This window comes from Pristiophorus japonicus, unplaced genomic scaffold (genome assembly GCF_044704955.1).
Source record: "Pristiophorus japonicus isolate sPriJap1 unplaced genomic scaffold, sPriJap1.hap1 HAP1_SCAFFOLD_1095, whole genome shotgun sequence".
Classification (NCBI taxonomy): Eukaryota; Metazoa; Chordata; class Chondrichthyes; family Pristiophoridae; genus Pristiophorus; species Pristiophorus japonicus.
In genome coordinates this window covers 33,906-46,076 of record NW_027250751.1, presented here as the reverse complement: position 1 = coordinate 46,076, position 12,171 = coordinate 33,906, and the positions used below count along the sequence as shown (strand labels likewise).

The following is a 12,171-nucleotide window of genomic DNA, read 5'->3' as shown; positions in this document are numbered from 1 at the left end:
CCTCTCCTTTCCCCCCCCTCTCCTTCCCCCCCTCTCCTTCCCCCCCTCTCCTTCCCCCCCCTCTCCTTTCCCCCCTCTCCTTTCCCCCCCCTCTCCTTTCCCCCCCCTCTCCTTTCCCCCCCCTCTCCTTTCCCCCCCCTCTCCTTCCCCCCCCTCTCCTTTCCCCCCCTCTTTTCCCCCCCCTCCCTTTTCCCCCCCTCTCCTTTCCCCCCCCTCTCCTTTCCCCCCCCTCTCCTTTCCCCCCCCCTCTCCTTTCCCCCCCCCTCTCCTTTCCCCCCCTCTCCTTTCCCCCCCCTCTCCTTTCCCCCCCCTCTCCTTTCCCCCCCCTCTCCTTTCTCCCCCCCCTCTCCTTTTCCCCCCCCTCTCCTTTTCCCCCCCCTCTCCTTTTCCCCCCCCTCTCCTTTTCCCCCCCCTCTCCTTTTCCCCCCCCTCTCCTTTTCCCCCCCCTCTCCTTTTCCCCCCCTCTCCTTTCCCCCCCCCTCTCCTTTTCCCCCCCTCTCCTTTCCCCCCCCTCTCCTTTCCCCCCCCTCTCCTTTCCCCCCCCTCTCCTTTCCCCCCCCCTCTCCTTCCCCCCCCCCTCTCCTTTTCTCCCCCCCTCTCCTTTTCTCCCCCCCTCTCCTTTTCTCCCCCCCCTCTCCTTTTCTCCCCCCCCTCTCCTTTTCTCCCCCCCCTCTCCTTTCCCCCCCCCCTCTCCTTTCCCCCCTGTGTATGAGGGAGTGCTTTTAGCAGCACTGCTGAATAAATCACCTGCTGAAATCAGTGAGTTCAGCTTTTCACTGCTAAACTTGCAGAACCGGTGCTGCATTGGTGCATGCACAGTAAGGACTGTGTGTTTGGAGAAATAAGAGTGTCAATTCAACTTTGCAATAATATGTGGTGTTGACAATACAGCACCCATTCTGCAAATTTAAATATAAAACTGTCGATGTGGCTGCCTCTCCCTGTCCAAATGGCCTCAGTCCCCCTCACAGCTCGAACGCTGCTGCTGTATCTTTGGCTGACAGCCAGCCACTGATGCCGCTGATATCCTATGGCCGAATGGCCTCACGTCCGTCCGCTGCTGATTCTTTGGCTGCCGGCCAGCCACTGACGCCGTCCTTAAAGCGTGGCCGAATGGCCTCAAGAACCTTAATGAGCTGCGTGTGTCCTGCGTTGATTCTTCGGCTGCTGGCCAGCCACTGATGCCGCTGCTATCTCATGGCCGAATGGCCTCACATCGGTCCGCTGATTCTTCGGGTCCGTCCGGTGCTGCTGCTTCGCGAACAGCCACGAAGAGAATGAAGGCCTGCCTCAAGCACTGCAGCTCAGCTTGAAGCTTGCTGCCGCTGCCGGCGAGACACTGACGCCACACCGCTGCCTGTCTCCAACATGAAAGGTCTGCCTGAAGCACTTTCACACAGGTAGGAACATGGTTTATTTAATCTTTTCTTTGCTTATAAACTTTTATTCAGGTTGGATTTATTTGTATAATATTTGTATAAGTATAACTAAGGATTGATTGTAGAATTTAATGACTTCCCTTCCCCCCCCCCCCACCTTGTTCCCTACGCCTAATTTGTAACCTATGTAATTTGTGATTTTCTAAAGTGTGGACAAGGTTTTTTCGAGCAAACAAAAATCTTCACTTACTCCATTCTAAGTTAGTTTGGAGTAAGTTTTCACTCACGAAACTTTGAAATCAGGCGTAAGTGGCCGGACACGCCCCCTTTTGAAAAAAAAATTCTGTTCCAAAGTGAAACTGTTCTACCTGACTAGAACTGGAGCAAACTAAATGTGGAGAATTCCGATTTCTAAGATATTCCGTTCTACACCAGTTGCTCCTAAAAATCAGGAGCAAATCATGTGGAAACTTGGGGCCGTTATGTTGTACGGCTTGTCATTGTAGGCATTGCAGAGATGGTGCTTTGTAGATGCCAAATTAAAATACTGTTTTTGTTTTATTAATTATGGAAAAGCATGAGTTTGTTTTGATTATTTGCAAACAACTCAATAGTATGTACAGACTGATCTGCAACTTGAGCTTGAATTCAAGGTTCAGGATTTTTTTTTACAAGGTAGAACAAGCACAGGGATTGCTATTGAGTTCATGCATGCACAGAGGTCTGAATCAGTTGAAGGATGAAGGCTGAAAATGCAGCAAAGGGCAAGTCTGAGGCCCCTCAGAGAGTGGTGAATGTTGGAGGTATTGGAAGATGGGAAGGGTGGGTTTATTAAAGTTTGTGGGGGGTTTTTCCCCACAGTTTAATGTTGTTTTTGGAGTGGATGGGGAACCAATTTGCTGCTCAAAGAACTTGGAATACATATTCAGGGATTTGATTTCTGTTTTGTGGTGGTTGCTGCTTAGTGAGTCGAAATAAGACGTTTGGTAAATTATTTATTTACACTTTGATTTTTAGTGAATGGATATTTGAGTCAGTCACTGTTTTGCAACTAATGGAGTTTTCTAAAAATTTAACACTCTCTGCCCGACAGATGCCTGGCAAATGGCAACTTGAAATAATAAAGATATACATGTTTACAAAGGTACATGGGCAGCATTTAAAAACCCTCTTATTATCAGCCAAATGCTCCTGCAGTTCATATCTGATTCAGCTGTAGCTTTGTTTCTAATTCCTCAAAATAGAGATTTTCATACAATGGCTTGATGTTGCGCAGTAAGATGTCCCAAATTAATGCTGCCTACAGGCTTATATCATGGAAAATCACTGATGTCATTTAACAAAAAGCTCAGTAAAAGTGTGGATTAAAAGTTTTGAATTTAAATATTTGCTTAAACCGGAAAGAATAGAAAATGACAGTGGAAAATTATTTTAGTGCTACTTGCATCCCCAAAGGGCTTACTTTGCCACTCTCTGGTTCTGCATTTTGGTTATTTGTGCAGTATAAATATGTTTACCATTACTTTACTTGTTCAGATTCTTTTTGTCAGTTACCAGCTTGTAGAGCCGCAGCACAGTAAAGCAACATTTGCATTCTGTTGTTCTATCAAGTTAAGGTATTTTAGTTAATGTTTCTTCTTCAACTGTATGAAGTATTTGAGCCTTGACGGTTGATACTTGGGGACCGAAACAGCCTCGCGCTGAGTTTGGGGTGCACAGTTCGAATTAGGAGAAAATTTAGCGCCTGGTGAGAAGGCCCACTAAATGTTCCAGAATTGAGCTCTTTGAGCTCAACAATGTTATGTGCCAGTAATGGTGCGCTGCTGACGTCAGCACGGCACTGATGATGTCAGCGTGGCGCTGTCATGTCACAGGACGTGTCGCAATGTCCCTCCCTTTTAAAGCCAGGCCAGTGGCCCGGCACCCAAGAGGGGATGTCGGGCTGCATGTTGGCAGCCGCCATTGTTGGGCCAACAAAAGTTGGCCAACAAAAAAATGGCTGCCACGGCGCTACCACCTCCCCTTTAAGGGTGTCCGAGGCACCCCTCGAAACTGTTGGTGGCATCGCCCCGTGCCATCCTCTCGTCCCGTGGGGCAATTTCGCTTGTGGAGCGCAAAGGGGGCGGCACGCATCGCGATGATGTCATTGCCATGGGTGCCGTGCCGGTATGCTAATCTCTGGGTGCGGCACAAAGCATTTTTCGCACTCCAAGCCCCGGGGGCAATTCCGGGGGTGAGTGCTCTGACTGCTGGCCGAAAACCCTTTAGCGCCCCATGACTGCCTTCTGGAGGCGCTATCGGGCCTTTCTCAGAGGGTGAATTTCGGCCCCTTGGACTATTAAACTGTTTGAGGTGATGTTGGGGGACAGTGTGACCATTTCATCTGTGTCCCTTGCCTTTTGTGCTTCATAACACCATTGATTTCATAATATTGGGCAATCTACAACTGATTTGTTATTGACATTGGAGAAAGTTGATGTAAAAAGGGAAGAGGTACAAGTGGTGATTAGTTGGAGTGCTATAGTATATGTAACCTAATTGACCTAATGCATAAAAGTGGTTTTTAAGTGAGAATTGAAGTTAATCTTGAGAAAGTGATATTTTGATGGTATTTGTAATTTTAATTTATTTCTTCACAGGTGACTATATTCTCGATGCAAAGCCAAAGGAAATCACGGATGCTCAGAGATTAAACTATGAGCAGGTACTAATTTGTTGGTTATATGCCTGTAGTAGCTGGAGTCTTTCCAAAAGGAAAGGGACAGTAAGTAATCCACACACAGCTGATACTGTAAGAATTTCTGATGTATGTTGCCAAATGTAACTGAGGAAACATATGGAATCGTAGAGCTTAATGCTCACAGAATCTTTCACTCAAGAGAAGCTTGTTCAAATTTTACTATTTTGGGGTGAAGTATAACAATAGCTTTGATAGGGAGTTTTTGTATCTAAAAATATGAAATATCTACAGGCACATTTATGGAACTGTCAGACCTGTGAAGGCTATGGAGATGTTTTAATAGACTTTACCTCCAGAGCCCAAGCCAAAAAATTTGAAGTTCCTCATTTATTTCTGACATGTACTTTTTCTGTTCTGCGCAAACATAGACTAATCGCTCCATAGACATAGCTATCCTGTCGCTTTCCCAGGTTTCTTTCATGCGTGGCTCGTCTATTTTCTCGTTCCACATAGTGACGCCAAGGTAAACGGCAATGAAAGTAAAATGGGCCTGGAGTAATCTGCGGGATGAATACTCCGGTGGATTATCATTTTGTCATACTTAAAATGTTAACTGTCAGAATAGCTTATACAGTACATTTAGTCCACATAATATATTTATTTAAACTCTCTTTAAACTTAACTAAGTTAGGAACAAAAAGGTTATTAATTTTCTTTTTTTGCCATGCACACTGTTCTTTCAATGTGTTTCCAAAAAAAAAATATTAATTTAATCAGGAAGCTCTTGAGGTTACTTCTTTCACGTGGGGCTGCTTCAGATCTTTGTGTGGGAACCAGAGCATCGACTGACTGTTGGAAACTATGCAACATTGTGGCTTTCACAAATTAAACTTTGGCGAGATGCAAGATGTACAGTTCTTCCAGCTCATTTTCATGAGGCTTGTATCCTGCTCCCTTGATTCCCTCTCCACCCAACAATTGGCCACTCAACTAATCAATCATCCTGACACTCATGCTTGCTGATATTGTTAATGGCTCCTTCTGCTCAGATACTCTCCCGCTCTTCTTTAAAACGGCATCACCAGCCCACTCCTGAAAAAGCCCATTCTTGACTCATTTGTCTTCAATTACCTCCCTAATCTCTTAACTACCCGTTCCAAAGTATTGGTGACTTTTTTGATCGCGAGCTGGGCTTCACACCTGACATCGGATCCATCATCAGGACTGCTTACTTCCACTTCTGCAGCATCGCCTGCCTGCATCCCTACCCCACCCCCATCACAGCCAAAACCTTTGCCCATGCTTATGTCCCCTCTAGATTCGTTGTCAACATTCTCCTTCCTGGCCTCTAGTTTTCCACCCTCCACAACTCAGACATTCTATATCATGCTTGTACTAAGTTCCACTCTTGATTACCAACAGCCTTGCTGACTTGCACTGTCTACTTGACAACAAGCACATTGAATTTTGAAACCTCATTGTTTGCTTGAAAGCTGTTCAACAAGGCCTCGTCCCACTTCTACCTCTGCAATGTCCTCCAGGCTATGTCACATTCCACACCCTTCAGTCATCTGAATCTGGCCTGTTATACATCCTTCCTTCTGCTCCTCCATTGGTGACTGAGCTTCCTGCTGTGTCTGCTACTTTCTGGAACTCCCTCCCTAAACATTTCTGCCTCTAGTTCGCTCTCAATCTTTTTTGTTAAACTTCTTAAAGCCCACTTCTTCGATAAAGATTTCAGCCACTTCCTAATTCTTCCACATTGGCTCAGTGCCTCATCCTATATTACTCTTTTATTTATTCCCCCTTCTGCAAAATATGTTGGGAGTCTTTTTATGCTGAAGGTGCTATATAAATGTAAATTGTAATTTTGGGGAATGCTGATTTGCTTGTAGCTGTCAGCTTTTGTGGTGTTTCACTGGCTCTGTCTTTTTATTGCTTTCCCTTCATGACCTTGCAGAAAACAGTAACATTTATTGCAGGAGGGCAGTACAGTGGAACAGTAAGATACCAGCATTTCAAACTGCTTAAAACACCATCCATGAACCAGGCAGCTCCCCAGTGCTGCAGAACTCTGTTGATAATTGACTGGCTAGTCTGGCTCATTGATAAGATTTAGTGGTTAGGCCATTTGCTGCTGACTTATATTCTTCTCACTTGGCTCCTGTCCATCCTGTACAAGCACCAGGAAGCTTACTCGTGCTGTATGAGCTGCGTTATTTTAACTGGGTAGATTCACAAGAGAAATCTTGCGCACTTTTGATGATTGCCTTAGCTGTTGCCAATCTGCTCCTAAATTCCCAGAGCTTAGAAAAATGGGCTGTGTTCCTATGGGAAGAGACTGGACCCTTCATGTCAGACAATAGACTATTTTGTGGATTTTTATGCTATCAGACATCTGATTGATCAAAAAAAAATTTCTAAACTTGTGCCTTTTCCCCCCAAGGGAAAGTTTATGTCCGAAAGGTGCATTTTATGTATTTCTGGGATTTGCTGCCATGTTTATCAAATGCACACAATGGATTTTCTTAGGTTATGTAGTTGAATTCATAAGCCGTTCAAGAAAGCCATTTACTTGTACGGGCTGAACGACAATCAACAACTCTTTGCGGCAGGGAATTCCACAGGTTAACAACTCTCTGAGTGAAGAAGTTTCTCCTCATCTCAGTCCTAAATGGCCTACCGCTTATCTTAAGACTGTGTCCCCTGGTTCTGGACTTCCCTAACATCGGGAACAATCTACTCGCATCGAACCTGTCCCGTCCCGTCCCGTCACAATTTTGTATGTTTCTATGAGATCCCCTCTCATCCTTCTAAACTCCAATGTATAAAGGCCCAGTTGATCCAGTCTCTCCTCATATGTCAGTCCAGCCATCCCGGGAATCAGTCTGGTGAATCTTCGCTGCACTCCCTCAATAGCAAGAACGTCCTTCCTCAGATTGGGAGACCAAAACTGAACACGATATTCCAGGTGAGGTCTCACTAAGGCCCTGTACAACTGCAGTAAGACCTCCCTGCTCCTATACTCAAATCCCCTAGCTATGAAGGCCAACATACCATTTGCCGCCTTCACCGCCTGCTGTACCTGTTTGCCAACTTTCAATGACTGATGAACCATGACACCCAGGTCTCGTTGCACCTGCCCTTTTCCTAATCTGCCACCATTCAGATATTCTGTCTTTGCGTTTTTGCCCCCAAAGTGGATAACCTCACATTTATCCACATTATACTGCATCTGCCATGCGTTTGCCCACTCACCTAACCTGTCCAAGTCACCCTGCAGCCTCTTAGCATCCTCCTCACAGCTCACACCGCCACCCAGTTTGGTGTCATCTGCAAACTTGGAGATATTACTCAATTCCTTCATCCAAATCATTGATGTATATTGTAAAGAGCTGGGGTCCCAGCACTGAGCCCTGCGGCACTCCTAGTCACTGCTTGTCATTCTGAAAAGGACCTGTTTATCCCGACTCTCTGCTTCTTGTCTGCCAACCAGTTCTCTATCCACGTCAGTATATTACCCCCAATACCATGTGCTTTGATTTTGCACAACAATCTCTTGTGTGGGACCTTGTCAAAAGCCTTTTGAAAGTCCAAATACACCACATCCACTGGTTCTCCCTTGTCCACTCTACCAGTTACATCCTCAAAAAATTCCAGAAGATTTGTCAAGCATGATTTCGCCTTCATAACTCCATGCTGACTTGGACCGATCCTGTCACTGCTTTCCAAATGCGCTGCTATTTCATCCTTAATAATCGATTCCAACATTTTCTCCACCACTGATGTCAGGCTAACCGGTCTATAATTACCCGCTTTCTCTCTCCCTCCCTTTTTAAAAAGTGGTGTTACATTAGCTACCCTCCAGTCCATAGGAACTGATCCAGAATCGATAGACTGTTGGAAAATGATCACCAATGCATCCACTATTTCTAGGGCCACTTCCTTAAATACTCTGGGATGCAGATTATCAGGCACCGGGGATTTATCGGCCTTCAATCCCATCAATTTCCCAAACACAATTGCCCGCCTAATAAGGATATCCTTCAGTTCTTCCTTCTCACTAGACCCTCAGTCCCCTAGTACCTCCGGAAAGTTATTTGTGTCTTCTTTCGTGAAGATAGAACCGAAGTATTTGTTCAATTGGTCTGCCATTTCTTTGTTGCCCATTATAAATTCACCTGAATCCGACTGCAAGGGACCTATGTTTATCTTCACTAATCTTTTTCTCTTCACGTATCCATAGAAGCTTTTGCAGTCAGTTTTTATGTTCCCGGCAAGCTTCTTCTCGTACTCTATTTTCCTCCTCTTAATTAAACCCTTTGTCCTCCTCTGCTGAATTCTAAATTTCTCCCAGTCCTCAGGTTTGCTGCTTTTTCTGGCCAATTTATATGCCTCTTCCTTAGATTTAACACTATCCTTAATTTCCCTTGTTAACCACGGTTGAGCCACCTTCCCTGTTTTATTTTTACTCCAGACAGGTATGTACAATTGCTGAAGTTCATCCATGTGATCTTTAAATGTTTGCCATTGCCTATCCACCATCAACCCTTTAAGAATCATTTGCCAGTCTAGTCTAGCCAATTCACGCCTCAAATCAGCAAGAGCCTGAGCACTGACTGGGCATCGAACTGGAGACATTCTTGATGTCTACAGCTCCTCTACGCACTAATTTAGCTAGCTGAGCCATTGGGTAACTTTTAGTTGTGACTGAAGTGTTTCATTTCCAACCATATTTGTTCTGTTAAAACGTAGTTCCATTCTGTTACGGTTTAACTGTACTGTGGGTTAGCTTTTAATTTTTAAACAAAACTATTCAGATACTGGAAATGTTTTTTTTATATTCAGCGCTTTCCCTTTTTAATTTATTTTCCGCTTGGTCGATTAACTGCAATCAGAGACTTTGAAATGAAGAAAGGAAATAAACATACTCTCATTTCATGAAAACTGTCAAGCTATCATTAGTAAATCAATCATTTTAGAAAAAACAGTCCTTTTGAATGACTGGAAAGAGTCAAAATGAAATGGAATCTTGTATACCTGTAGGAGATGCTCATCAAGCACAGGAGATTGAAGGAACAGTAAATGCATGAGTTAGAATATAAAATTAGGTTCACTACGTCCTGAAACTAATTTATGGTGCAGTAAGAGGAGGCAGTGAAGGAGCCGAAAAGCTCTAAAATTGTATTTCAGTCTGGAGACTCACTTTACTTGTAATTGTAGTCTGCAGCCTGTAATTGTGTCTCTGTTTTGGAAGGCACGGTCGCTAAAGAGGGGCAATGTTTTTTTAAGAAATACTAAGTAAGCATTGCTGTCATGCCCATGTACCACATGTGCGTAGCCCTGCATATTTTCTGCGGTTGAACCACCTTCTTCTCTTCTACATTACTCAGTCAGATGAAAACATCTATTGGTGTTTCACATTAATGGAAAGAAGTTCAGTAATTTATTTTTCATTATTCTTCATAAATGTTAGATTAAAAAACACTCCAGAATGAGATTTTCACATCAGTTAGAAGTGGCAATTTTTTGCATCATTGGGGAAAAAACATACAATGGTTTTGATTGATCATGGAAAAGGCAGAAAGAACATTAGGTTTTTTCAAAATAAATCACAATATTCCCACATTTTACTAAAAGGAAAGGCAAACTTGCATTTATAATTGTAGTAATTATCATGTAAGCTCTATGTCCTGGAGAAACTTACTGTGCTTAACTAAAATTTTGATCAATATTTTATTTCTGGAGTTATGTGGTGTAGAAGTAGCTTGATGAATGTCAGTATGTACCTAAAAACTTGCATCATATGACTGCAGAATCATACTTCTGCATAGGGTGGAACCTTTCCATTGAAATATACTTAACATATATCTGCTTGGTGCGTGCTGTAGTACATTCGTCATTAAGGAAAGTTAACACTAAGAAAATATAACTGGAATTTCTATCATTTGTGTTCTTCACACCTGCTGTCCAAATTAACACCAGAATTTTCCAAAGGGGAATTCTTTGGAAAACATTACCTCATCTCACTGCTTTTGTTTATATTTCATCCCATTTTCTTGATGAATAAAGTTACATTTTTCTTTCCTGTGCCTCGATATAAACTAACTTCAAAATCATTTGTAAATGAAAATTGAAAGACTTGCTATTGGTAATAGAGGTGCAGCGTCGAGAATCCGGAGTTCCAAATGTTCCGGACTCCGGGGCGATCGGTGGCAGGGTCGTCTGGGATGTTCCGGACCCGATGACCTGCTGACCTCTGGGGGCTCCACCATTGCCCGACCTCGGTGCTGCTCGTCTTTCCCCGATCGCCTCACCGCCGCTGCCCTTACCTTGGAGCCCCCTCGCCGATCCGCCTGCTGACCACTTGGGCGGGGCCCGCCCGCCTGACGACCCGATCAGCTCCTCAGCGGGAATCCCCCGTGCTCCCCTTCTGATGTTCCGAAATCTGGAAATACCTGAACCTGTGCTCGGATGTTTCCGGATTCGTGACATGAGAAAGCAAATCGAAAGTCTGGAAAAGCCGAAAATCAGCAACGGCCTCGGTCCCGAAGGTTCTGGATTTTAGGCGCTGCACCTGTACAGTATTTAGAAACTCTGAAATTAAGGCCAATTAAAGTAGTCTAAAGTCTGAGAGCCATTTAGCTCAGAATGTGAATTACACAGATGATGGCAGGAACAAATATTCCTGTTTTGTTGAACCATTTTTAATCATTATATTAGTACCAAGTCGTCATTGTAGTTTACTCTGCAGTAGTTCAGTATACTTGTGTCGAAAACTGAAAAGAAAAGCAAGTATTTGTTGGTGGTGCGGTTCGTTTGTGCTTTAATATGATGTGCCATGTAGTAATGCAGATTTGCACCATTAATTCTGTGCAGTTTTCAATACTTGTTTCTTGTTGCAAGATCGTACAGGTTGGACCTCACTGGTCCGGCACCCTCTGGACCTGACCGGTGCAGGAAGAGAGAATTTTCCAAACCACGGGAGGTCATCCCGAACCTAGGCATACCGGTACCTGTAGACAGCGCCCGGGTTCCTGAATGCCTCCGCCACGCTCCAGCTCCGGCTGCGAAACTCGGGCCTCTCTCTCTCTCTCTCTCTCTCTCTCTCTCTCTCTCTCTCTTTCTCCAGCAATGAACACTGAGAGCCAGGAAGCGCGGGAAGCTGAACCACAGATGTTTCCGGACCTGAGAGGTCCAACCTGTACTCTAGTGAAGATAGGAGCCTAAATTTTCCAATATGGATGCAAATGGTTAGAAATGTGTTTTGCATTGACGCAAGTAGAACTGTGCTATTGGTATCCACTTTTCTGAGGTCAGCTCATTTATTGTAAATATGCAACACGGGATCAGATTTGGATTCGTGAAGGGACCACATTGGTGGTGGGAGAAGAAAACTAGTGAAAATTGAAGTCAATGGGACAATTAAAGGAGAATATCACCATAGAGGGCAGAGCCTCAAAATATATCCAGCCCATCAGCAGCCTTGCTACGACTGAAGGGCAAGGGGAGTATAAAGTGGCAAGAAAAATGACGAAACAGGAAATCCAAGGTGCAGACAATTGACAGAGCAGACAGTGGCACAAGCATCCATATAAGTCGTGTGTCGAAGTTCCTTTGGTTGTTTTTTTTTGTGTGCTTCTCAGTTAGAGATTAACACATTGTATCTTTATACATAACTTGCACCTCAAACTGTAGACTTTGGGTGAGTGTGGGATGTGGTTTGGTTGTGCTACTTCTGACCACTAAACAGCCCAATAACAATGTCTAAGTTCACATGAAGAAGGGCCACTTCGGCAATGTACGAATTTCCAAATCCCTGCATTGAACGAAGTTTCACATTATGCAGTTGGCCCTTTTTATTTTAACCCTTTGATTTTTCTGAGCTCTTAAATCTTAAATTTTCTTTTTTTTTCTGAAACAGAATATGAGCGATGCAATGGCCATACTACACAAGCTGCAGACGGGACTGGATGTAAATGTAAAGTTTACTGGTGTAAGAGTGTTCGAATATACACCTGAGTGCATCGTATTTGACCTCCTTGATATTGCACTTTACCATGGATGGTTGGTGGACCCTCAGGTAAGAATAAATTCAAGAAAAGTAAGTTG

At 44.0% G+C, this 12,171-nt stretch overlaps 1 protein-coding gene across 1 annotated transcript in view; it reads left to right on the top strand.

Moving 5' to 3' along the window:
• The window catches only part of LOC139241504 (ubiquitin carboxyl-terminal hydrolase MINDY-2-like), a gene marked incomplete at its 3' end in the record, with an annotated part of 40,216 nt that overhangs the window by 20,417 nt on the left and 7,628 nt on the right, over positions 1 to 12,171 (top strand). The window contains exons 3-4 of the mRNA XM_070870032.1: positions 4,019 to 4,083; positions 11,984 to 12,142. Coding sequence (XP_070726133.1) covers positions 4,019 to 4,083; positions 11,984 to 12,142 — 224 coding nt within the window. The remainder of the gene's footprint in view (positions 1 to 4,018; positions 4,084 to 11,983; positions 12,143 to 12,171) is intronic.